The sequence below is a fragment of the Nerophis lumbriciformis genome, linkage group LG05, assembly GCF_033978685.3.
Source record: "Nerophis lumbriciformis linkage group LG05, RoL_Nlum_v2.1, whole genome shotgun sequence".
Taxonomy (NCBI): Eukaryota; Metazoa; Chordata; class Actinopteri; order Syngnathiformes; family Syngnathidae; genus Nerophis; species Nerophis lumbriciformis.
This window is the reverse complement of record NC_084552.2, coordinates 25502833-25529773: the sequence shown is the minus strand read 5'-3', so window position 1 is coordinate 25529773 and position 26941 is coordinate 25502833. Positions and strand designations below refer to the sequence as shown.

General features: G+C 39.4%; 1 protein-coding gene and 1 long non-coding RNA gene across 3 annotated transcripts in view; one reads left to right on the top strand and one right to left on the bottom strand.

The window, feature by feature from the left end:
• Positions 1-745: 745 nt before the first annotated feature.
• mmp14a (matrix metallopeptidase 14a (membrane-inserted)) overlaps positions 746-26941 on the top strand; it is a 26436-nt gene continuing 240 nt past the window's right edge. Inside the window, exons 1-10 of the mRNA XM_061960986.1 lie at positions 746-1081; positions 23886-24034; positions 24101-24223; positions 24302-24609; positions 24683-24844; positions 24927-25066; positions 25153-25291; positions 25358-25508; positions 25586-25701; positions 25772-26941. The exon at positions 25772-26941 is cut by the window's right edge and continues 240 nt beyond it. Of these exons, the coding sequence (XP_061816970.1) occupies positions 1004-1081; positions 23886-24034; positions 24101-24223; positions 24302-24609; positions 24683-24844; positions 24927-25066; positions 25153-25291; positions 25358-25508; positions 25586-25701; positions 25772-26088 (1683 nt within the window). The 5' untranslated portion in view covers positions 746-1003 and the 3' untranslated portion in view covers positions 26089-26941. The remainder of the gene's footprint in view (positions 1082-23885; positions 24035-24100; positions 24224-24301; positions 24610-24682; positions 24845-24926; positions 25067-25152; positions 25292-25357; positions 25509-25585; positions 25702-25771) is intronic.
• Positions 14707-18412, bottom strand: LOC133606721 (uncharacterized). Of its 2 annotated transcripts, XR_009815293.2 has the most exons (3): positions 17355-18412; positions 15876-15981; positions 14707-15712 (listed from the first exon to the last, which is right to left on the bottom strand). It is a non-coding gene; the product is annotated as an uncharacterized lncRNA (long non-coding RNA). The 2 variants fall into 2 exon arrangements; XR_009815294.2 differs by lacking the exons at positions 14707-15712; positions 15876-15981 and adding an exon at positions 16529-17266.

Sequence of the window (26941 nt, the reverse complement as noted above, 5' to 3'; positions counted from 1 at the left end):
AACTGCTATGTAAAGGAAAAGGGGTAGGATTAAATAAGCTCTGCTTCTTCCTACTCCTTTTCGAACATGTTGAATAGAGAAACTGGAAATTGGGATGTATCATGTTGTATGTGATGCATCATGTTGTATGCATGCATGTTCCAAATAAACACAAACTCAACTCAACACTAGGTGTCACTATGCGTCTAGTCATAGTTACTGCGGTTTTCCAGTTGCAAAAATAGTTTGAAATAAGCGGTTTTGAGTGCCACGGTTAAGTTTGTGAGGTTAAAACATTTGAGATGTTTATTTACGGTTAATTCGGGCTGTAAGGTTATCTTCATAGGACAGGAACATCTGCTGTTTTTAAGGAAAAATAGCCAAAGAAAGGGACAAGCGGTAGAAAATGGATGGATGGATAGCCAAAGATCCCCCTAAAGTGCTTTCCTTTTTTTGGGGGGGGATTTTATAAACCTTTATTCATAATCTGCAACATTTACAAACAATCAAGAAATAATAATAAACAAAAACAAGTAGAAAAACAGCTCAAAACAGCGCCAGGGGGGTTGTAAACTCAATAAAGTAACTCAAATAGAAAGCAAAATATATATGTGTAACAAAATGTAAAGCCATAGGCTTACACAAGTTGCTGTTTTTAAGGACCATACTGCAACACGTCACACAGCAAGGATGGAGTTAAAAAAAACACGAGGGGGAAAAACATCTGGAGGAGGGACCCAAAGGATAAACCTTCTCTGGGACCACATCCACACACACTGCAGACAACAGCAAAGGGGAACAAAGTTAAGAAACAACAGATGTGCCATATGACTTCATTCTTCTGCTGGCTGTTTTCCTCTTAAATTGGACTTTTCCCCCTGCATTTAACTTCAGTCTTTGACAAGTTGAAAAGCTACGGAGTCATTTTGATACACGTTAGACTTTTTTTTTTTTTTTTTTCCTTGTGCCATCTGTGAAGACGTCAGGATTTGTGCAGTGAGTTGTGTTCTCTTCTGCAAGTAGAATGGTGCTCCTCTCGCTCGTCACCTTGGCCTGCGCCCTCCATTGCTTTTCCGTGAGTGCTGATGTGCTGAGAGCAGAGGTAAGTCCTGTGTTTATAGTTATTACACACCAACAAACACAAGAGCGTGAAACATTGTTTTCCATTTATATGTACATTTCCAAAAAGGTTGTATTTCTTTAAAAAAAAAAAAAAACATCCTGCAAAAGGAGGACGCCAGAAACAACTTCTATCCGCAACTTTCTTTCTCCCAAAAAGTATTTTCTTACAACAAATAACTTATCCATAACATTTTGGCTTCTTCACCACCGCCTTTGCATTGCCTTTCCATTGTCGCACAGCGAGCTCTATTCTCTTGTCCTGACATGTTTAAGAAGATGCTTCAACCAGAGGGGGAAACATCCTGTGGCTTTGCTTTGTTCCGAGGAAAAAGGGAGGGTTGTTTTTTTTAGTGGTTTCCAAGTGCACTATAGAGTTCTCCAACTTTTTGGGACCACGGCCCTCTTACAGGAGAGATATTCTTACTTTGCGGAAATTTGTTTCCCCGGCCCAATTAGCCGCAACACACAAGAGACGACTGTGAGCCGCATGGCAAACTGTTACCCTGAAACACGCGTCTCATGAGAGTGCTCGCAGACTAAACCCAAGTAGCAAAGTCCTGTAAAGTTCCACAAGGTTCACCTCCTATCCGATGTTTGATGTGCTAGCGTAAATCAGCAGTTGCTTGAAGGCGCTTCTCTGTTTCAAAGCCGGCATAGGAACTGAATCACGGATTTCATTCGGCTGCACAGGATGCAGGATGCGAGTCACTGACCACACCATGTGACTCAAGCCTGCAGGACAGTGTGGACACTTTAGAAGAAGTCATGACAAACATTGTGACAGGACATGTTTTTATTTATAGCACTATATCAGAGACGTTCAATGAAATAGTTTTGGGGGCCACATTTCCAGGACGCTAAAGATTCTTACTTTGTGAATTCCCAAAAAACTCAAGTTTTTGTCATTTGATTTTGATCTATTTATTTTGTCAGAGTTACAGGACGACTATGGACTGGACTCTCACACTATTAACTAGATCCACCCGACATCCTTTGCACCGGTCGCCCAGGGGGGTCCCCACATCTGCGGTCCCCTCCAAGTTTTCTCATTGTCATCCCATTGGGTTGAGTTTTTTCTTGCCCTGATGTGGGATCTGAGCCGAGGATGTCGTTGTGGCTTGTGCAGCCCTTTGAGACACTTATGATAAAGGGCTATATCGATCAATTTTGATTGATTGGAGAAAATCCTCAGTGCTGAACTCTGTAGAACTTGCACCTGGCTCTCTGACAACAAGCTATCCATACACTTGGGTAAAATGGAATCCATCCTGTTTGGGTCCCACATCAACCTTAAGAAAGTCAATGACTTCACTATAAAAGTGGGTGACATTGTTATCACCAGGAAGGATGAGGTCACCTACCTAGGTTCCATTCTAGAGGCTAATCTTTCCTGTGATAAAATGGCAACCGAGGTAATCAAAAAGGTCAACCAACGAACGAGATTTCTCTATAGAATCTCCTCTCTGGTCAACAGTTCTTTTTGACACCTACAATGTCCCATGTAATGTACCACAGAATATTTAATCTTTTTTTAACATATACAGTATATCATTTCAAACGTAATGGAAAAGTCTACTCTAGGGATGTCCCGATCCGATATTTGGATCGGATCGGCCGCCGATATTTGCCAAAAAATGCGTATCGGCAAGGCATGGGAAAATGCCGATCCAGATCCAGTTTTTAAAAAAACTCCGGTCCGTGTTTTCCAACGCACCTATCTAAATAATACATTCCACTTTTCTGCTGCTCCCTAATTTCCGTTCCGCATTTTCCAGCACACCTTCAACACATCCACAGGTCTGTGGATTCTCACGCAGTTGCTTTTAGCTGCTGGCATTACACGACAGGCTCTTCTCACTCTTTCCTGTGTCTTCCTCTCACAGACAGCAAGCGCACCTTCTTACACACGTCACATACTGTCACAACATACGTCACATACTGTCACGTCATACGTCACATATGTATACGCCCTCCCCGAGCAGAGAGGTAGCATGGCTAACGTTAGCTGTGATGCTAGCGCAGCCGTGCTAGCAACGCTCCCTCTAAGGTGCGCGCCTGTGCAATTGCGCACGGCAAATCTATGCCACAAACAAAATCAAATAAAAAAATAAGCGCATAACAATTTTCGACACACGGACACGACAGAGAAAACCGTTTTCGTCATCATTGTTCAAATATTGTAACGTCTGTCGAGACGCTTATCTCCATTCGGTGCCACACGCCCACACCATCAAAATGCAGAGGCAAACATTTCCAGATCAACACCGTATGAAAAAATTTGTGATTTTTTTAGTTGTGATTTCCTTCTCTGCATGAAAGTTTAAAAGTAGCATATATTAATGCAGTATGAAGAAGAATGTTTTAATGTAGACACATAGAATCATCATACTGCTGTGATTATATGCATCAAGTGTTCATTCAAGGCTAAGGCAAAATATCCACATATATATGGTGTATCGTGACATGGACTAAACATATCCACATATATATGGTGTATCGTGACATGGCCTTAAAATATCGCAATATTAAAAAAAGGCCATATCGCCCAGCCCTAGTTCAATGATGCCATTTCTGTTTGTCATGTATAATTTTGTCTATTTTGTGTTTATCCTTGAATAAACAGGTCAGTTTCTTGTTACCAACCATTGTGTATTATTCAAACTCCCCTAATTCAGCTGGCTAGTTGTTATCAAGAGTACTAAAACCCTTTTCAACATGATTCTGACAACTAAGTAGGCTAAATAACTTTAAACTTCAATACATGCTCGGATAGGCCAGTATCGGTCAGTATCGGTATCGGATCGGAAATGCTAAAACAATATCGGTATCGGATCGGAAGTGCAAAAACCTGGATCGGGACATCCCTAGTCTACTCTATACCATACATGCAAAGAACTAAAAAAAAAAGTTTCCCATTTGGCAACTATCCTGTAGCCACGCCCCCTCGGGTAACATACTTCCTGTGTTGTGACCTCTGTTAACCATCTGTCATGTCAAAAATATACCTTCTCAGTCTACTAATAAATACTCTAGAAATACAACTGGTTTGGAACTAACTGTTTGGATTGCACCGTATTTTTCTGAGTATAAGTCGCATCTGCCGAAAATGCATAATAAAGAAGGAAAAAAACATATATAAGTCGCACTGGAGCCCGGCCAAACTATGAAAAAAAACTGCAATTTATAGTCCGAAAAATACGGTAATCATCTAAGTAGGATTAGAAGCAAAGTAGACAGTCAACCGAACAAAGGCGACAACAAGTCAGCTCGCTCGATGGTTAGTTAACTGGCGAGCTTGTTTCGGGGCTCTGATCGTCTCCCCGTCCTACAACTCAGTGCAGCGTTTAGGCAAGAGGAACAGCGAGCACCTGCGGCAAGCTTTCAACACATTTTGTTTAGATCGTATTTTTATTGACATTTTATTGAGAAAAAAAACGTGGAAGTGATATTGTGATACGAAAATTAATGTTTTTTCGCCAAAATTTCACACGCTTGAAAGTTGAAAACGTCATGAACGAAGTTGGAAAAGTAGGTGAAGTGCGACCACTTTTTCCAGTCATAAGCAACACTTACCTTTTCAATAATAACACACTATGTTCATAACACCGTTTTCAAACTTCCACCTCAGTCACTCGGTCCTATGCTGTCACTTCTGTTGTGTCCGTTGCGTCCTTTGTGGCTTCAAGTTGTGTTGTGGCTTTATATCATTGTGTTGTGGCGTTTGTATTTGTTGTGGCTTTTGCAATCGGGCAGTAGCTGAAAGTTGTTGTGTTGTGGCTTTATTTTATGGCTTTATCTTATTGTCTTGTGGCCTTTGCATTTGTTGTGCCCTTTCTCGGCCACTGAAGCTATCCACCGTTTTTTCCGACTTGACAGACAGATTTGAGTAACGTTTAACGTCCTTATTATTAAAACTGCGAAACTTTAATAAAGTCTGCCATTCTTAAAACTAATACATGCTCAGTGGCCTTGTGGTAAGAGTGTCCGCCCTGAGATCGGTAGGTCGTGAGTTCAAACCCCGACCGAGTCATATCAAAGACTATAAAAATGGCACCCATTACCTCCCTGCTTGGCACTCAGCATCAAGGGTTGGAATTGGGGGGTAAATCGCCAAAGTGATTCCCGAGCGCGGCCACCGCTGCTGCTCACTGCTCCCCTCACCTCCCAGGGGCTGGAACAAGGGGATGGGTCAAATGCAGAGAGTAATTTCACCACACCTAGTGTGTGTGTGACTATCAGTGGTACTTTAACTTTAATGATTTCCTTTGTCTAGTATCGATAAAATCGATTGATTGCCTAAAACAGTGGTTCTCAAATGGGGGTACACGTACCCTTGGGGGTACTTGAAGGTATGCCAAGGGGTACGTGAGATTTTTTTTAAATATTCTGAAAATAGCAACAATTCAAAAATCCTTTATGAATATATTTATTGAATAATACTTCAACAAAATGTGAATAAAGTTAATAAACTTAGTGAAGCACAAGCTCAGGTTTCTCACTAGAATGTCTGTCAAAAAGAACTGTGAAAAGAAATGCAACAATGCAATATTCAGTGTTGACAGCTAGATTTTTTGTGGACATGTTCCATAAATATTGATGTTAAAGATTTCTTTTTTTGTGAAGAAATGCTTAGAATTAAGTTCATGAATCCAGATGGATCTCTATTACAATCCCCAAAGAGGGCACTTTAAGTTGATGATTACTTCTATGTGTAGAAATCTTTATTTATAATTGAATCACTTGTTTATTTTTCAACAAGTTTTTAGTTATTTTTATATATTTTTTTCCAAATAGTTCAAGAAAGACCACTACAAACAAGCAATATTTTGCACTGTTATACAATTTAATAAATCAGAAACTGATGACATAGTGCTGTATTTTACTTCTTTATCTCTTTTTTTCAATCAAAAATAATTTGCTCTGATTAGGGGGTACTTGAATTACAAAAAATGTTCACAGGGGGTACATCACTGAAAAAAGGTTGAGAACCACTGGCCTAAAACAATGTTGGTTCGATACCTATCTTACAGAAGGCCAACTTACCAAGCACAGATTAATGTACTGTAGTGGAATTTTAGGAATACAAATTGATATATCGATTAATCTTTACAACCTAATAAAAAGCCATGATTAAGAGTGGTAGTGTGTCTAATATAGTGCGATCCTCTGCGTAATAGAAGGATGGTATACATCCCACACTATTGCATCACCTGTGTAAGCATGTGATGATGACGGTGACTTAGTTTGTGGTGGTGGAAACATTATCCAAAGTTGCACAAACAAGCTGAAATGAGCAGAATCCTGCGGTTTCTCAACATCAGTGCATTCCCAGAAATGCCATCACGAGAGACACGAAACTTCCATATTTCTCTGAAAGTTCTCCTGGAGCTGTTTCCACTCAGTTTTCTGCCTATTTGTTTAATAAAGTGCTTAGCTGGATCCTGCGAGTGAAGGAAGCGGGTAGCAGTGAAAACAAACGGAGGTCTAAAACACTAGTCGGCCTTAAAACCATATGGATTCAATTGTCGTTATCTGGGCTGGATGTTCGCATCAAAGAAGCTGTCTTTATGGTCTGTCACTTCACAAATACTCCAGCAGCTCGTCCTTGATGGGAACCTGATGGCAAACTACTTGGTGCGGTTCTAGCTAACTGGGTCGCTGGGGCTAAGAAGCAAAACTAATGTGAGATCTTAGAGAAACGTGAGAGGTTTTTTTTCCGTTGGCACAGGCAGAGGAACAACTGACTGTCTAAAATTCAGCAATACTTCCAAGCTCGCTCTCTTTTCTTTCCTACCGCTGCTATGGCTAATATCTTTACCTTCCCTCCTGTAACCAAACACCTTCTTTTCCTCTTTAACCCCTTCCTCACATTCACCATCTTTGCTTAGTTGTGGTGTCATTTCCCTGATTCCCAAACAGAGTAGATTATTTTAGACTAGCAGGAGACAACAGTAAAGTAGTCTTGTCATATATAGATCTTCAAGTAGCACTTTTTCAGTATAGCAAAGCCCTCTGTCATATAGAGGATCTTGGATTGGCGCTTTTACAGCATGTCCTTAAAAACAGACAAGGCCTCCTGTCATATATTTGGCTTCTTCTAGTTATAGACTAATAGGCCATTTTCACCAAAACTACAGGAACTTTAAGTTTCTGGAACTAAAGATTCTTGTAGAAGTGTCTGGTTTGTGTTTTCACCACATTTCACAGGGTAGTTTATACAAATTAGGCTGATGACGTGGTTTAGCATATTTCCACACTGATACCATGTAAATAGAGAATATTAGGTCATATTTATTTTACTAAAGTGTAAGTAAATGAAATAAAAAAACCATAATATACAAAATGATATCATTTAAAAACAAAGTGTACCGAATTGTTCATAAAAAGCCAGGCTTTTGTCCTCAGTGTCCAACAGTCAGAAAGTCGTCCTCTCAGTAAATTATGAATTCATCGGGGTCAGACAATTCCTTTTGGTCCATTTCAGCTGTAAATAATGTCAGAGTTTGTAGGTGCCGAACCCCAAGATGCAGAGAAGGCGGAAGGCATTGTGCGAGAAAACATGATTTAATTAAACACTATGGCAAAAAAACAAACAAAAGGGTAACAACAAAAGGCGCGCACAAGGCGGAGAACAAACTTGGCTATGAACTAAAATAGCACAGAGGCTAACTGTGGACAAGAAACAAAAACACTTACTGTAACACGAAGGAACTAGGACATGAGCAGAGTGAAACAAAAGTAGACAGAGCTACATAGACAAGTATTAAGACAGGTAGTAATGACAATGACAATAATCCAGCAGTGACTGGAGGGTAGGGCAGGTATAAATAGCAGCTGGCTGATTGACACCAGGTGTGGCCAGGTGCCAATCAGCCACAGCTGAGGGGACACAGCACTCAGGGAGACAAACAGGAAACAGAACCAAAACAAGAGCGCTGACAGGAAATACTACACACACACACACACACACACAGAGGAAAAACTAAAACACAACCAAACTGTCAGGGGAAAGCCTGACAAATAAGAATATATAAAAAGTAAATGTCAATGTTTATCCTATGGCAACAACACAAACATCGGAGTTAGCATTAGCTAATTGTTATTATAAGCATTCGGTTCATTCAATCAATCAATCAATCAATCAATTCCTTTATTGTCATTGTCATACTAACACTTAAGTCATACATGTCAACGAGATTTTGTTTGAGCTTTGTCCAGCGGCATAGAAACTGCATTGATGTGCAGGTTGACAATTGTTTACATTTTAGCATTGTCAGGAAGATCGCGATAAGAGGGACGTGGGTGGTGGGAACAGTCAGATGTCTGATGGGTGTTACGTTGATGTTGCAGCAATGCAATGTCCATAGCACAATTATTGAGGTGGTGAAGAGTGAGGTAATAAGATGGTCCGGGGCACCAAAGGGGCAGGCTGTTCATTTAGCAGTCTCACAGCCTGGGGATACAGACTGTGAGACATTCTGGTGGTCCTGGCGCAAATTGATCTATTCCAGAGGGTAGCAGGTTGAAGAGGCCATGTGCTGGGTGGTATCTGTCCTTCAGGATGTTGTGTACTCGCTTTAGGCAGCGAGTTGTGTACATGGCACTCATCTCTGGGAGTATCGTCCTTGTAATTTTCCCCTCCGCTTTAACCACTCGGGTTAAGGCTAACAACTACACAAATGACATGTCACTGACTATTTTCACAGCATCTAACGAAGTAAAAACTGAACATTTGATGGGATTTACGTTGGTTCCATTTGTTTGTTGTCTCCTTTATGTCACATGTATCCAACAAAGTCTCAGAGTAGTAAGCTGATTACTTCATACTCCTCTGTAAATACGTTTACAAGGATTCTATCCACTTCTCGTAGCTTCACGTACGAAAATGAAGTTTGTAAAAAAAATAATAAACAACAATAAACTGCATATAGTTTAAAGAATACGGCTGAGTAAAAACACTGCAAGATAGTTCCATTGACTTCCTATATGTACATATATACACACACATATATATACATTTAGATATGCACATACGCATACATATACACACACGCATACATATATATCTTTGTGTGTATATATAGTTACTTTGCATGCAGTCCGCCAATTTTTTCCCCCCAGTTAAAAAGTTTGAACACTCCTGCTCTATGCTGTCGGACTGGTAGTGCAACCAGAAAATTGTGATGGCAACATCAAAGACGCACATGGTCCATTTCTTGGTTCTTCTAGTAACACAATATAATCTCAGCAGGCGATCACAGAGGTCCACACGACCCATGTTGTCATTGTACTCTTTTATGAGGGTCATCTCACCGGGACCTGGTATTTGTCTTTATTTGACCATCTGGTGCAGACATCATCAGCCTCTTTCCCATGTGCAGTAAAAGCCATTGTCACTGACTTGGTGTCATACCATTTTGTGGTCAGCATACTTTGACTTCTTCTGACTTTTATCACTGACACACTATTCTTTTCAACTATGTGTGACTATCGGTGGGAGCAGTTTTAACCAAGTGCAGGACTGCTTCTGCCCCAACCTGTGATCAGCAAGAGTATCCTTTCCTTGATACACTAGCAAGCCAAGCATCAGACCATCTGAAGAAACAAAAACAATAAGCTTTTAAGGTATGGCTTGTCAGGAACAAATTGCCACACCGATTGACAACAGTCCATATAAAGGATCATTTGCTTATCAATGAAAAACGTTCCTGTTTTTTACAGGATAAGGTATCCTTGCTGTATTCTGTCCAGAAGAGGCCTAGCTCTTAAAGCTCTTATGTTCCATCCTGGCCTTTGGAAATCGTCAATGGGTTCCTCAGCTTAAAATAACCCATTCCATTTTGTCACTTATTTGCACTTTGATTTTGTTGGCCCAAAAATGTTGATACAGGGAAAGCCAAGCCAGACCATATGGGTTGACATGCCACCAATGGCAGTAGCGTTAAGGGAGACGCCCCTCATCTGTAGCGCTCTGATTAGTGAATGCTTCAACGACAGTTGTCAATCAACGATGAAGGACTCCATAGGACTACTGTTACTAAAAATGTAAGGGCAAGATGACCTTAACACAGTCGGGAGGCCTAGATTGCACAAGTTGAAATATATGATGGGGGAAAACCCCCACAAACAATAAGGTGATGAACACAATATATTTTAGGTTGTTAATTATTAACCTAGTTTATCTATCTACAGATACATCTTAAGTACTAGTCTTGAGCCATAGAATACAAAATACAACTGTGTTTCTGTTCATCTGTGACGGTCAGATCATCTGTTGAGTAGGGATGGGCACCGAAACCCGGTTTACTTAATGGCAACGTAAACTGTCGTAACCACACGGAAAAAAAGTAACTGTTGGTGCCTGATTTCAGTGTTAAATGAATGCAAACTCAGCCACCTGCAACAAGTGTTTCACGGTGATATTCTACGAGCGTCCCGACAAGCATACAGAGTCTGTCGCTCTTTTTAAACTTTGTCAGCCCTACCGCGCCAAAACAGCATCCCCATAATTACACTGCTGGCATTGCAGAGCCCCAAACACAACAACACATTGACAAGACTTCCTCATTACGAATATTAAATACATATTGTCAAGACTTGGTCCGGGGTGTGTGCTTTTCCAGGATGCAACGGAAAGTTGGCTCGTGCGAGACGGGAATGAAGGTACATGATTTATTATTATCAAAAAAAGGAATAAATGAAAGCGCGCACAGTGGCGGAGAATAAACTATGAAACCAAAAGACTATAGCAAAAAGTACAAACAAAAAAACACGCACAATGGCGGAGAACAAACTATGAAACCAAAAAGACTATAAATATGGAACAAAAACTTACTTGGCTTGGACAAAAATAGTTGCTTGAGGAATTGACATGGAAAGAAGTATCAGGCATGAACAGAGCATAAATGTGTTGAGGTCGTCAGAAAGACAAACTGAAAAACACTGAACTTAAATACTACAGCCATGATTAACGAAAACAGGTGCGTGACGTGACAGGTGAAAACTAATGGGTTGCTATGGTGACAATCAAGAGTGCACAATGAGTCCAAACGTGGAACAGGTGAAACTAATGGGTAATCATGCAAACAAGACAAGGGAGTGAAAAGCCAGAAACTAAACAAAACATGACTTAAAACGAAACATGATTACACAGACATGACACATATGTTTTTCGGTTTTAGGAGTTAAATGGTGGAACAAGCTTAGTGATGAGCTGAAGACATGTACTTCTTTGTTAAGGTTTAAGAAAACATTGAAAGGTGAAATAATTGAAAATTATAAAATATAGTAACAATTACTTTCATCCCATTGATTTTGATTTTTTTTTTTTTAACATTGATGTTCCAGGTAATCTTATTTTCAGTGAAGGTTTAGGATAGGCAAATATAAGCTTTGGCTTCAGCCTATTCCTTTTTCGGTCATGCTTTTTCTTTTTTCTTTTCCTTTTGTGTGTAAATGTGTCTGATTGTTATATATGTACAATCTGTACTGTTAAACTGGTCACATAAAATGGTTAATGGTTGATTATATGACCGAAATAAACTTATTTCATTCATTAATTCTATTATGCACCAATGATGGTTACAGCCAGGGAGGTTGCATTCACAAACCCTAGGAATTATGAGTATTAACAAATTCAGTCTGTGTTTTTGCATATTCTCTTTGTGCAATAATTATGACAATTTGTTGTAAATGTTATTTCTTCGTTTTGAATATATTACTTAGTTACATTTCATTTATACAATTTAAGTTCCTAAAGTACCGTATTTTTCGGAGTATAAGTCGCACCGGAGTATAAGTCGCACCTGCCGAAAATGCATTAAAAAAAAGGAAAACAACATATATAAGTTGCACTGGAGCCCGGCCAAACTTTGAAAAAAACTGCGACTTATAGTCCGAAAAATACGATACTAGTCTGTTCAAATGTCACAACATTCCATAGAAATAATAAGGCCTTGGTTTTTTTTAAACAAATGCGCAAGTTTTCTGTTCTTTGAGTAATCCCCACTCTTCTCCGGCAGAGCAATAAACAATTGCGTGTGTCAATTTTTATTACATTCATGCTCAGTTATTAAGGAAAAAGCTATATATATATGTGTGTGGACAAGAGTCCAAAACAAAACATCCAGAAAAAGCACTCAGAAAGCGCAGATGTTATACTTATTGGTACCTGTTTTTGTGTATTTGGGATCTGCATGAGTCCAAAAAATTGAAATCAATCCATGGAGGCATGGCGGAGATATTTACAAAACAATCTTGCCTTCCTTCATACTTCCTCCAAACGGGCTGCTTAAAAATTGCTCAATTTGTGACATTTTCCCCAAGTGTTACGTCAGCTTATATCTCCATGTATGGTAAAGGTTCACCCGAAAAGGTTTTGCGCGAGTATGCCATTGTAGTCAAACGCTGCAGTCAGTAAATTCCTTCCTTTTCTCCATCCTCTTGTTGTGGGGCAGACTGGCTCATACATGCACATGCATCCCAAGCTGTTGCAATTTCTAATACAAAAGTAGTGCATAGTTAAAATGTATATTAGTCTTCAAACAGAAGCGCTAAAAAACTACGACATAGCTGACGGGGAAAAGACGCGGTCAAAGTGGAGGCACGTAAATAAGACCGGCCACTAAAACGGCGCATCCTTAAGAGACGTTTAGAAAGCGGGTCAAACGGTCTGTAAAACATAATCCATGCAAAGTTTTGACCAAAGAAACACAGTTACATGTTATGTAGACCACAAGGACGTTTTTTAACTGTAGAAAAACAAAGATAATATAACCCTTTTGAAAAAAAAAAAGTGGGTCGCGACTTAATGACCGTTGTAAAATGTGGGTCCCAGTTTGAGGATCTTTGATTAGCATTTTTGAAGCATTTCAAATGGTTCTTTCATAGCTTTATATAGCATTGAAATTGTGCTTATTTGTTCTATATTTTAGTTGTTACAGATTTTGATTAGAACTTTTGCAATAGAGTGCTATGTCACAGACTTTTTTGACCTACAACCTACAACTTTTCCACTACAGAGGGGCCAGGGGCCCACTCAAATATTGTCACTGATCAATCCTATACTTAATTGTAATCATATTCAATAATTATATTTAACCCATTTAGTTTACAACCTTGTCAAATGATATGAAACCATGTGTTAATCACAAAGATTATTATTTATTTGACACATCAACCTAATTTAGGCTTAGGTCAGGCTGATTAGAACAATAAATAGTAACCATATATTGTACTGCATAAGAAGGGACCCATGAATAACTGACAAAAAATAAATTCACATACAATCATGTTAATTTTGTATAAAATGAAATAATAATTAATATGTTTCTTCACTCAAATGTCAAAATTGAAAATGCAAATTAAAAAAAATACAGCAACTTTAGTCATCATTTTTGCGCTTAAAAAATGTATTTAGGTTGATAATTTGAATGTTGTTTAACTCCGTTGGCCCTACGATGTATTGGGGACTTGTCCAGGGTGTACCCCACCTTCCGCCCGAATGCAGCTGGGATAGGCTCCAGCAACCACCGTGACCCCGAGAGGGACAATCGGTAGAAAATGGATGGATGGGATAGATGATATTCTCAATACTGCCACAAAATCAGTAGGTTGTGAGTTCAAACCCCGGCCGAGTCATACCAAAGACTATACAAATGGGACCCATTACCTCCTTGCTATAGGCACTAAGCATCAAGGGTTGGAATTGGGGGTTAAATCACCAAAAATGATTCCCGAGCGTGGCCACCGCTGCTGCTCACTGCTTCCCTCACCTCCCAGGGTGGTTGAACAAGGGGATGGGTCAAATGCACACAGTGTGTGTGTGACTATCAGTGGTACTTTAACTTTAACTCCAAGTGGTGGAAAAGGGTATTACAACTGAGTATTGCTGCGGCCCATACAGACCACAGCTGAGACACAACACATTTTTGAGCGCCCTATGGTTAAGAAACACTGACATAGCGGCGTTTTTGCACTCGGTCCTTAAAAAACGAAAAGCACCCTTGTCATATCTTATAGCTTTAACTTAGTGCTTCTTCGTCTTAATTTGTGAGCTTATTATCCATTTTGTCAAACATTTTTGAATGAATGGTATCAATAATTGGAATAATAGTGAAGGAAAAAGTCCAGGCCCTGACAATTTAGTTGAACAGCTCTTGACAATATAACCTGGCCCCTACACACCGGAGCTCTTGTAAAAAGAGCTCAGCAGCGCATGCTCTTTTTGCGTCGGATGAAAAGAGCACAGCTCCCTCCCCCCATTCTCACCACATTCTACAGAGGCACTATAGAGAATCTCTGTCTGGAATGGAGCCTGCATTGCCTCAGACTGGAAGTCTCTCCAGAGAGTGGTGAGGACTCCTCTTCCTCTTATCCAGGAGATCGCAAAAAGCCGCTGCCTGACCAGGGCTCAGAAAATCTGCAAAGACTCCTCCCACCCCCACCAAGGACTGTTTTCACTGCTGGACTCTAAAAAGAGGTTCCGCAGCCTCCGAAGCAGAACCTCCAGGTTCTGTAAAAGCTTCTTCCCTCAGGCCGTTAAGACTCTTGAATGCATCATAATTAAATTATCCCCTCAACTCCCCCCAAAATGGATTAACTCGCTGGAATAAAAAAGACAATATAACATACATCCATAAACGTGGACGCATGTGAAAAAGTGCAATATATTTATCTGTACAGTAATCTATTTATTTATATATATATATTTGTTTATTCATATATGCACCTTATTGCTTTTTTATCCTGCACTACCATGAGCTTATGTAACGAAATTTCGTTCTTATCTGTGCTGTAAAGTTCAAATTTGAATGACAATAAAAAGGAAATCTAGGTCTAAGTCTTGTATAGCTCCTCAAGGTACAATTAACACGAATGGTTTGCACCTTTGGCCATGCCCAAAACATTCCTGAAGCCGTAAAAAGGTAGAATAATACACCCAATCACAGCCAAATTGCCATTTAGGATGCAGATAACTGCAGATAAGGATTTCTTGTCAGGATGTCACATTGCAAGGTCACAGGGAGTTAACTGGCTTACCACTTTAACATCACATGACCGGTGTTCCACACATTTCAACACACTGCGCACTCTCAGGAGCGTGTTTACCCAAGTCGCTGCCAGCCCACCGGCCCCACATGGCCAACAATAGCAGCCATGTTCGAGGCTCAATAAATAGAAGCTTTGATGGCGGCTGCTCGGGATGGGAACGGAGGCGACCATTGGCGTCCCAAGTAGAGGAGTGGGATTGGAGCCATATTTTATAGAAGGAAGCACATGGAGACAGGGGCAGCTCTCTGCTCCGTTGGTGACAGAGGATGGATCCAAGGGAATGTTGAAGTAATCCAGAGAAATGTGGGAGAAAACCAGTGTGGAAGAGAGAGAGAGAGAGAGACGCTGCCAGTCTGTTAGAATAAGTGAACCTTGTTCTCGTACCGCCCTCATGCACTGCCACATCACCAACAAGTAGCCATGTGTGCCATCCATCCATCCATCTTCCCAGTCACATGCTCCTGCAGTTCTGAGGAGAAAAGCAGCTCTCGTGGCCGTGCAGACTGTGAGGTTGGGATGACGCTAAAGTAGGAATTTGGGGTAATTCCGTGATCGAGAGCTGCGGTGGAAGCAAGAATGCACGCAGGCATAAGCAAAAAGGCACATTTAAGGGATTTGTGGAGATGAAGAAATGCAGAGGGAGACAACAGTATTAGCCTAACATCAAGAGTATAGAAGTTAAACCATATTTGGTAGGAAAGTATATGACGTTTGATACGTACCTCCATTTTAGGGTCTCAATTCGGTTCTGCCACAGTCTCGCATATGGGTGCTGTTGGCGTGATCCCATGATGCAAAGAAGGCAGACAGAATGCAAACAGGAGGTCCCTTTCAAGTAAAAGTCAAAACAATACAAGTCATGCAGGAACTCAAGTAGTTCAAAACCAGCACCGTGGCAGACAGAAGATAATGAAGCAGCATGGAAGGAGGAACAAGGTGGAACTAAATAGAACTAATTAATAGAGACGTCGATAAATGCGTTAAAATGTAATATCGGAAAATATCGGTATCGTTTTTTTTTGTTTTTTTTTATCAAATCAACATAAAAAACACAAGATACACTTACAATTAGTGCACCACCCTCCCCCATTTACACTCATTCCCACAAAAGGGTTGTTTCTTTCTGTTATTAATATTCTGGTTCCTACATTATAAATCAATATATATCAATACAGTCTGCAAGGGATACAGTCCGTAAGCACACATTGTGCGTGCTGCTGGTCCACTAATAGTACTAACCTTTAACAGTTAATTTTACTCATTTTCATTAATTACTAGTTTCTATGTAACTGTTTTTATATTGTTTTACTTTCTTTTTTATTCAAGAAAATGTTTTTAATTTATTTATCTAATTTTATTTTATTTATTTTTAAAAAAAGGACCTTATCTTCACCATACCTGGTTGTCCAAATTAGGCATAATAATGTGTTAATTCCACGACTGTATATATCGGTATCGGTAATTAAAGAGTTGGACAATATCGGAATATCGGATATCGGCAAAAAGCCATTATCGGACATCCCTACTAATTAACTATGTTGAACAGGTGTGGAACATGACAATGGACAGCGAGTAGCCCAAACAGGAAACGCTACTAAAACAAGAGCATCCGGAACAATAAATGACACCAAAGACAGGAAAATAATGAACAAAGTCCAAACTGACTTCAGGACATATTCATTTAGGGCACAGTAAGGGAAGAACATGCAAGACATAAAATTGATAGTTTTTTGTGTAAACAGCATTAAAGATTTTTAAAACTAAGAACTGCACTGCAAACTGTGATCAGGAAATTTTCCAGTCACAAAAAATGAAATTATTATAAAACATCCAATGGTTTTTAACATTTCTTTTAAGGAAAGAGCAACAAAATTGAGCAGCTTGATCCTGCTGGTAACGCCAGAAATGTAATGGACACGAGTGGTAAAATATTAAAATCTAATAAAATTTTGCTAAAAACCAATATAAATATTAAGAACCCAATGTAGTGAGAGCAGCCGTCCAAAATAAGGGAAGATATGATGCTTGTTCGCACTTTATTATAATCCAAATTACAGCCATGACAGGAGAAGTGAGTCAATGTCCTGGCTCCGCCCACTTCCACGGCATCCTCCTGCACACAGAATTAAAACGGAGGCAGGCCACGGGGATAAAATCTCCCAAAACCACGGAGACGCTATCCGGGCTGACGTCACACTTACACGCAAGGCAGGGAACCCTGCCTCTGCTGTAGTTCCACGTCGAAGTATTGGGTACGCCCACTCTCCTCACCAGTCTCTTGTGGGACCTACGTGGTCGTACTCGTCCCGTCTCGCCCTAGCTGCCTCTTGGTCGCTCCCGGGGGTCACCGCAGGTCTCTAGGTCCCGATCGCCCCTGTCCACAGAACCACACAGCCAGCGCACAACGCACAAGCCCGCAAGCCCACAGCCCAATAAGGCAGTTGGATGCCCCCACAGATCCACAATACACGACACTTACTTCTGAGTTTCCTCTGCCCCTGCGTGTTGTGGGCTTCTTGGGGTTCGCTCCGGTAGTCTGCGGGGTCTGCTGTGTAGTCCGGGGGGTTCCTTCCCAGCCTGCGTGCGTCCACCCGGTCGCTCTTGTCAAAGCCTGTCGATCCTCTCCGGTCGCTTCCTCCTCCTGTCGTTTCCCTCGATCTTTACATGTTCTCTCCTTTTACATGTGCAGTCCTAATGCTCCACAGGTGCGTCTATTTTCAGGTGCCGTTCGATCGGGCACCTTGGTTGCTAGGGGCAACAAGCTAAAAGGGGCAAGTCTTAAAATGCCAGCAAAGTCCACAAGGTGTAAAAACATGCAATGAAAAATACAATCAAATTCCAAAGTGTAAAAACATGCAATTAAAAATACAATCAAATGCTAAAGTGTAAAAACATGCAATTAAAAATACAATCAAAATCCAAAGTGTAAAAACATGCAATTAAAAATACAATCAAATTCTAAAGTGTTTAAAAACATGCAATTAAAAATACAATCAAATTCTAAAGTGTAAAAACATGCAATTAAAGATACAATCAAATTCCAAAGTGTAAAAACATGCAATTGAAAAAACAATCAAATTCCAAAGTGTAAAAACATGCAATTAAAAATACAATCAAATTCTAAAGTGTAAAAACATGCAATTAAAAAAACAATCAAATTCCAAAGTGTAAAAACATGCAATTAAAAATACAATCAAATTCCAAAGTGTAAAAACATGCAATTAAAAATACAATCAAATTCTAAAGTGTAAAAACATGCAATTGAAAAAACAATCAAATTCCAAAGTGTAAAAACATGCAATTAAAAATACAATCAAATGCTAAAGTGTAAAAACATGCAATTAAAAATACAATCAAATTCTAAAGTGTTTAAAAACATGCAATTAAAAATGCAATCAAATTCTAAAGTGTAAAAACATGCAATTAAAGATACAATCAAATTCCAAAGTGTAAAAACATGCAATTGAAAAAACAATCAAATTCCAAAGTGTAAAAACATGCAATTAAAAATACAATCAAATTCTAAAGTGTAAAAACATGCAATTAAAAATACAATCAAATTCCAAAGTGTAAAAACATGCAATTAAAAATACAATCAAATTCTAAAGTGTAAAAACATGCAATTAAAAATACAATCAAATTCCAAAGTGTAAAAACATGCAATTAAAAATACAATCAAATTCCAAAGTGTAAAAACATGCAATTAAAAATACAATCAAATTCTAAAGTGTTTAAAAACATGCAATTAAAAATACAATCAAATTCCAAAGTGTAAAAACATGCAATTAAAAATACAATCAAATTCTAAAGTGTAAAAACATGCAATTGAAAAAACAATCAAATTCCAAAGTGTAAAAACATGCAATTAAAAATACAATCAAATTCTAAAGTGTAAAAACATGCAATTAAAAATACAATCAAATTCCAAAGTGTAAAAACATGCAATTAAAAATACAATCAAATTCTAAAGTGTAAAAACATGCAATTAAAAATATAATCAAATTCCAAAGTGTAAAAACATGCAATTAAAAATACAATCAAATTCTAAAGTGTTTAAAAACATGCAATTAAAAATACAATCAAATTCTAAAGTGTAAAAACATGCAATTAAAGATACAATCAAATTCCAAAGTGTAAAAACATGCAATTAAAAATACAATTAAATTCCAAAGTGTAAAAACATGCAATTAAAAATACAATCAAATTCTAAAGTGTAAAAACATGCAATTAAAAATACAATCAAATTCCAAAGTGTAAAAACATGCAATTAAAAATACAATCAAATTCTAAAGTGTAAAAACATGCAATTAAAAATACAATCAAATTCCAAAGTGTAAAAACATGCAATTAAAAATACAATCAAATTCTAAAGTGTAAAAACATGCAATTAAAAATACAATCAAATTCCAAAGTGTAAAAACATGCAATTAAAAATACAATCAAATTCTAAAGTGTAAAAACATGCAAATAAAAATACAATCAAATTCCAAAGTGTAAAAACATGCAATTAAAAATACAATCAAATTCCAAAGTGTAAAAACAAGCTATTAAAAATACAATCAAATTCCAAAGTGTAAAAACATGCAATTAAAAATACAATCAAATTATAAAGTGTAAAAACATGCAATTAAAAATACAATCAAATTCTAAAGTGCAAAAACATGCAATTAAAAATACAATCAAATTCCAAAGTGCAAAAACATGCAATTAAAAATACAATCAAATTCCAAAGTGTAAAAACATGCAATTAAAAATACAATCAAATTCTAAAGTGTAAAAACATGCAATTAAAAATACAATCAAATTCTAAAGTGTAAAAACATGCAATTAAAAATACAATCAAATTCCAAAGTGTAAAAACATGCAATTAAAAATACAATCAAATTCCAAAGTGCAAAAACATGCAATTAAAAATACAATCAAATTCTAAAGTGTAAAAACATGCAATTAAAAATACAATCAAATTCCAAAGTGTAAAAACATGCAATTAAAAATACAATCAAATTCCAAAGTGCAAAAACATGCAATTAAAAATACAATCAAATTCCAAAGTGTAAAAACATGCAATTAAAAATACAATCAAATTCTAAAGTGTAAAAACATGCAATTAAAACCCACAGCAATTAAAACACTAAGACATGCATGGCAATGAAACATAAAAAAATAGAATCCCCTACTTGTGTCCCATCACATCTGCACAGTGTGATTTGTTTTTTTATTTAAGGAAATAAATCTGCTGAAGAGCAACAGTGCAATTAACAGTGCAATACATTTTCATAACATGGTCACTACTGCCTAGTTTCTCTTGATATATTCTTATTTTTACTGTTATATTTGTATTCTTATTGTTGCTTGTTATTGTTATTCTTATTGTAATATTTTCTATTTTATTTCCATTTACACCCCCATTATTTGCTTTTTACTTTTTAAATTCTGTACACTGCTGCTGGAATTTTAATTTTCCTGAGGGAACTTTCCTGAAGGAATCAATAAAGTATATATCTATCTATCTATGCAGCATTATAGTTGCAGCTTGCAGCCCATCTCTACTGAACAGTAACAAAACACACTGCTTTCATCTTATCCACTTGTCTTTGTCCGTTTAAGGCCGAGTGTTCCCAAACAGGACATTTTAACGACAAAAAAGGTGTGGCTTCAGGGCAAGCCATGACTCCCACTAGCGAAATGCTGGAATGTATTTTTTATGGAGTCGACACGTGATTAGGGAGTTATATTTCCTGCATCTTACTTATTGTGTAGCCGTGTGGCAAATCGGTACCACCTGTGTACTGTACCAACAAATCAGATTACAAATACCGTTACCATTAAACCCCTAATATTTAGTAACATACACCAGAAACAATAGAAGTCTTCATTGGATAAAATGAAATAAAAGTATGGTAAATGGAACTGTGCAGCTTCGCCCAAAAAATGTCGGTCAGCCGCCTGAAAGAGTAGAGGAAAACAAGTGTAAAAATAAACAGGTTTGTGTTTGACCCAGTAACAGTGAGAGAATAGACATGACTTTTTCCAGCATTGTGACTTTTCTTTGGCAGAAGCAGTCTGGACTACAGTTGTGGGTCACGGTGACTAAAGATGTCTCAGATGTGTTTCATTTGGCTCGAAGTGATGATTCACTTCACTTCTTCCCTCGGCAATAATGCTGTCCCAACCGTCCAAACAAGTACCGAATGTTTACAGGACCTTACTAAATCCCCATAGGTGTCTTCTGTTTCGTCTAGCTTTTTATGTAAAATTCAAAAAAACTAAGTAAGAAAAAGGAACCATACTCATAGTCCTAACTAATTGAGGGTTGGACATTACTGTCATAAATAACGCATGTCAGCATAAGTGCTTCACTTAAAGCCTTTATTCATTTAATTGAGAACCACAATGTAGCAGTCGGAGCCTTGATTAATGAACTGGGGCCGTATTTATCAAGCGTCTTAGAATTACTCCTAAGAAGTCTGCTAAGAGTTGACTTATGAGTAAAGAAATTATTCGCTGAAAGCTGCACTTAAATGTTAGTTATCAAGCGTCTTACTCACACTTTCAGCGAAGTGTAGGACTGAATCTTAAGTGTCACACTCAGAGCTGAATTACGACATTACTATGTGCCGTAAACGGAATTTTAGGTGACGTCATTTCTGTGTCCATAGAAATGACCAATCACGGAAGGGAATCCCTTTCTAAGAATAAAGAAAAAGCTTAGAAATATTTAAGTGGACAATGGGAGTGTATATTTTGACAATAAACTACAAAATAATACAAAACAAACAAACAATATTGGCAATGAATCAAAAATAAATGTTTCCTTTTCTTTCCAATTCATGACGAGATATCGAAGCATTGTGATGACCTTTAGTTCTGCTGTGAAAGCTCTGCTGCGTGATGTTGCTGATGAGATGACGCCCCTTACTATTAAATCTGTGACAAAAATAATACCCGCTCTGTCTAAACGATACCGTTTGATCAGCTGCTCGTCATCAAACAAAGCCAGGACATCCTTCCGCTCCCTGAACGTTGGCGCACGTCTCTCTCCCCTCAGTGCCATCCCCCGCTGGCAACTCCTAACCACTTAGGACACCTCTGAAGGTCTCTTAAATATCGTGGAGAGTAGGAGTGATTCTTAGACTTAAGAAAGTTGATAAATAGCTTTTATTCTTAAGTTTGAGAGTAGGACTAAATTTCGCAAATTCTCAGGACTTAAGTGTAAAATGGCACTCTAAGACACTTGATAAATATGGTCCCTGAACTGGTTCTTGAACAGGGTATGTAAGTAGGCAAGTTTGTATATTAAAGCAAATTTCTCCGTAAGAAACAATGTTATACGCTTTTATAATGGCGTATAAAAGTCCGTATTATAGAAAAGGTTTGTACAATTTGAACACAATGTAAAACGCTATGCAGAGGTCTATATCAAATAAACATAACAAGAAGGTGATGGATCAACGCTCTAAAGTAAGTAAAGTAAAGTAAAGTACCAATGATTGTCACACACACACACACGAGGTGTGGCAAAATTATTCTCTGCATTTGACCCATCACCCTTGATCACCCCCTGGGAGGTGAGGGGAGCAGTGAGCAGCAGCGGTGGCCGCGCCCGGGAATCATTTTTGGTGATTTAACCCCCAATTCCAAGCCTTGATGCTGAGTGCCAAGCAGGGAGGTAATGGGTCCCATTTTTATAGTCTTTGGTATGACTCGGCCGGGGTTTGACCTCACAGGACGGACACTCTAATCACTAGGCCACTGAGTAGGTCGAGTGGTTATATTTAATTTAACTTTTAATTTAATTAATACTTAATCAATATTTAACTCTATTTAATAACAAAGTCAAAATAACAACAACAAGCTGAATTGTTCTAATTTGCAGCCGCCTTGTCGACACACGCATGAGAATTTTTTATTTTTTGAATGTTATTTTTAACACTGTGATTACCAGCGGAATTATTCATTACTTATCGTGTTAAGCAATGTCAGCTAAGATTTATCTGAGAGCCAGATGCAGTCATCAAAAGAGCCACATCTGGCTCGCGAGCAGTGGTTCTTAACCTTGTTGGATGTACCGAACCCCACCAGTTTCATATGCGCGTTCACCGGACCCTTCTTTAGTGAAAAAAAACAATAATAATTTTTCAAATTCAAGAAAAAGTTATATGTTTTTATATTGGTGCACAAAATGAACCGTGCATGAACATCACCTTGTTCAAAGAACAAAACCAACACAGTGCATGAACTTACAACAAATTACACACATTACCTTGAATTGATTAACGTGGACCCCGACTTAAACAAGTTGAAAAACTTATTCGGGTGTTACCATTTAGTGATCAATTGTACGTAATATGTACTGTACTGTGTAAACTGTACTGTTTCATATAATGTATTCTCTTCCTTTGCAATCTACTAGTAAAAGTTCTAATCAATCAATCAATCAAAAAACCTGCAAATCAGATGGAAAATTAGAGGGAACATTGTTTGGGGGTATCCATAATAGGCCGATAGGGAGAAATTTTTATTTACACGATAAGTCAGATGTGTCTTCACCTCCGTGGCGGAGGCTACACCGAACCCCTGAGGCCGACTCACCGAACCCCTAGGGTTTGATCGAACCCAGGTTAAGAACCACTGCTCTAGAGCCATAGGTTCCCTACTCCTGCTCTAAACAGTTATCTAAATAAGTGCTATTATTACAGATTTTAAAGGAATAACCATGCTTTGTTTTGAAGGCCTGGCTGCAGAAGTATGGCTACCTGCCTCCTGGTGACGTCCGAGCACAAGCCATGCGTTCACCGCAGTCCGTGGAGACAGCGATCACAGCCATGCAAAGGTTCTACGGCTTGACTGTCACTGGCTCCATTGACTCCAACACATTAGAGTGAGTCCTCCTAGAGAATTGGTCCACATCCGCGTAGGCATGTTATTTCAACCATTATTTTTCCAGGGCCATGAGTCGTCCGAGGTGTGGCGTTCCAGACAAGTTTGGGCCAGAGCTGAAAAGCAACCTGAGGAGGAAGCGATATGCGGTGCAGGGATTGAAGTGGGACAAGTCTGAGGTGACATTCAGGTAGGAATTCCACGCCGGTATTGTTATCTATGTTTGTATCAGGTCTTAAAACTCCTCTCTGGCATCCTCCCTCTACAGTATAGAGAACTACACGCCAAAAGTTGGCGAACACGCCACCTACGAAGCCATCCGCAAGGCATTCAAAGTGTGGGAGAGCGCCATCCCACTCACCTTCAGGGAGATTCCCTACAGTCACATCCGGGGCAAGGTGGACAAGTATGCAGACATCATGCTCTCTTTCTCCGAGGGCTTCCACGGTGACAGCACACCGTTTGATGGCGAGGGCGGCTTCCTGGCTCATGCCTACTTCCCCGGTCAGGGAATTGGGGGAGACACGCACTTTGACCTCGCAGAGCCCTGGACGACAGGGAACGTTGACCAAGGAGGTAAGATAAATTTTTGCATTTGGGAATGTTTTCCAAAGAAAGAAAATCACCTTATGTGTTTCTTGTATTGAAGGGAATGACATATTCTTGGTGGCGGTCCATGAGTTAGGTCATGCCCTTGGCCTAGAGCACTCCAACAACCCCTCCGCCATTATGGCCCCGTTCTATCAATGGTTTGACACGGAGAACTTCCAGCTTCCTGATGACGACCGCAGAGGCATCCAAACCATCTACGGTAGTGTTGCACAACAATTTTCATCATAACAACTCAATTATTTGTTAATTTTCAAATTAATACTCCTTTAATTTTCGTACAGGGACCAAAACCGGGGGTCCTCCTCCCCCGCCTAGACCCACGAAGGCCACCAACCCCAAGAGACCGGAGAATGGTCCAGACATCTGTGAGGGACACTTTGACACCATTGCAATCCTCAGAGGAGAAAAGTTTGTCTTTAAGGTGCCCTAAATACTTAAACAAGGACCATTGATTCCTGGCTCATGCATTCAACTACTTTATTTAACGTCAATTGATGGACCTTTTAGGACAACTGGTTTTGGCGCGTGCGCAACAACAAGGTGCTGCCAGGCTACCCCATGGCCATCAGTCACTTTTGGAAGGGCCTGCCTTCCAACATCAACGCCGCCTACGAGAGGGACGATGGCAAATTCATCTTCTTTAAGGGTAAAGCTCTACGCCATGTAAACATTTGAGCGTATTTGGGAAGCCAATCCTGTGTGTCATCTTCAGGTGACAAGTACTGGGTCTTCAGCGAGTCCACCATGGAAAAGGACTCCCCGAAGAATCTTAAGGACATGGGCACGGGTCTCCCAACAGACCGAATGGATGCAGCTCTCTTTTACACCCCCACTGGACAGACGTACTTCTTCAGAGGCACTAAGTGAGAAATCTTCTCGTCATCGGTTACCTTTTCCTTCCGAACTTTTCTTAATATGTGCACCTTTGCGGCACTTGCAGGTATTACCGCTTCAACGAGAGGACTCGCACTGTGGATAGCGGCTACCCGAAGCCAATCAGCATGTGGAGTGGCGCACCAGACAACATTAAGGCAGCCATCATGAGCGAGGATGGATGTGAGTTCAGCGCAAGAGAAACCTAAGTTCTGGTCTAAGAAAACAACTGATCTGTCGTTCTTTCCTTCAGCATACACATACTTCTACAAAGCCAACAAGTACTGGAAGTTCAACAACCAGTACATGAAGGTGGAGTCTGGGTATCCCAAATCTGTGCTGAGCGACTGGATGGGATGCGAGGCGGATGAGCCCAAGAAGGGTCGTGAAGAGGTGATCATCCTGGAGGTGGACGAGGCACAGGGCGGAATTGGGCCAATCGCTGTGGTGATCCCTATCCTCCTCTTGGTGCTGGTGGTGGCCACATTGGGGGTGCTGTTGTTCTTCAGAAAGTACGGAACACCACGACGTCTCCTCTACTGCCAGAGATCCCTTCTGGACAAGGTCTAAAACCAGGGGAGCGATACCACACAAGAGGGACCCACAGTGAGAGAACAAGGGGCCGGATGGATGACAATGGAGCGAGCATTGAGAAGATGGATGATAGGGATGTCCGCATAGTTGGGTGGTGTTCTACAGTGCGTAGAAGGTGAAATCAGGTGTTTTTGTATGTTAACTATTTACATGTGTCACAAATGAACAACAAGTCTACAAACTCCACTCTAAACCAAGACAATGACTTCCCTTTTTTAAACACGCCTCCTCGCCCAACTGGACAACTGCGGCTGAACAGCTGTTCGACTCCGAGACTAACTTAGGTCTTAAATCGGTTTGTTTTGGCCGCGTTACCTTTCCTGTAGTTTGATTTGATCCTACCACTACGCAGGATGTTACAAACGTGCATGTCCATAATATTACTTTGATAAAAGTTCAGTATTTTAGGTCAAAATGTTAAACCTCAGCGTTTGTCCAATGAATGAAATGCAGAGATACAATTGTATACTTTGTGTCCACAGGTGTAGGCGTGGCACGACTGGAGACGTTGCATAGATTGTCCATGTGGTACAGACATTTTTATTGTTGTTGTTTTCTGTGCAAGCAGTTAGAAGGGAAAAAACAAATAAGAAGGGATGTTTTCATTCCAGTGCATTAGAATGGTAGACTAAGAAGCAGCGCTGCTTGTGTGCATGTGTGAGAAAGATTCAACAATACGGTGCAATTTTGTAATAATTATCTTTGCCGTTATGTTATTATTATAAGTATGGTTATAGTTATTATTGTTGTCTCCTCGTTTATTTTTTTTCTTCTACATTTGTACATTGTCGCTAGGAGTCCTGCTGGACAGAGGCATAGCGTGACAATG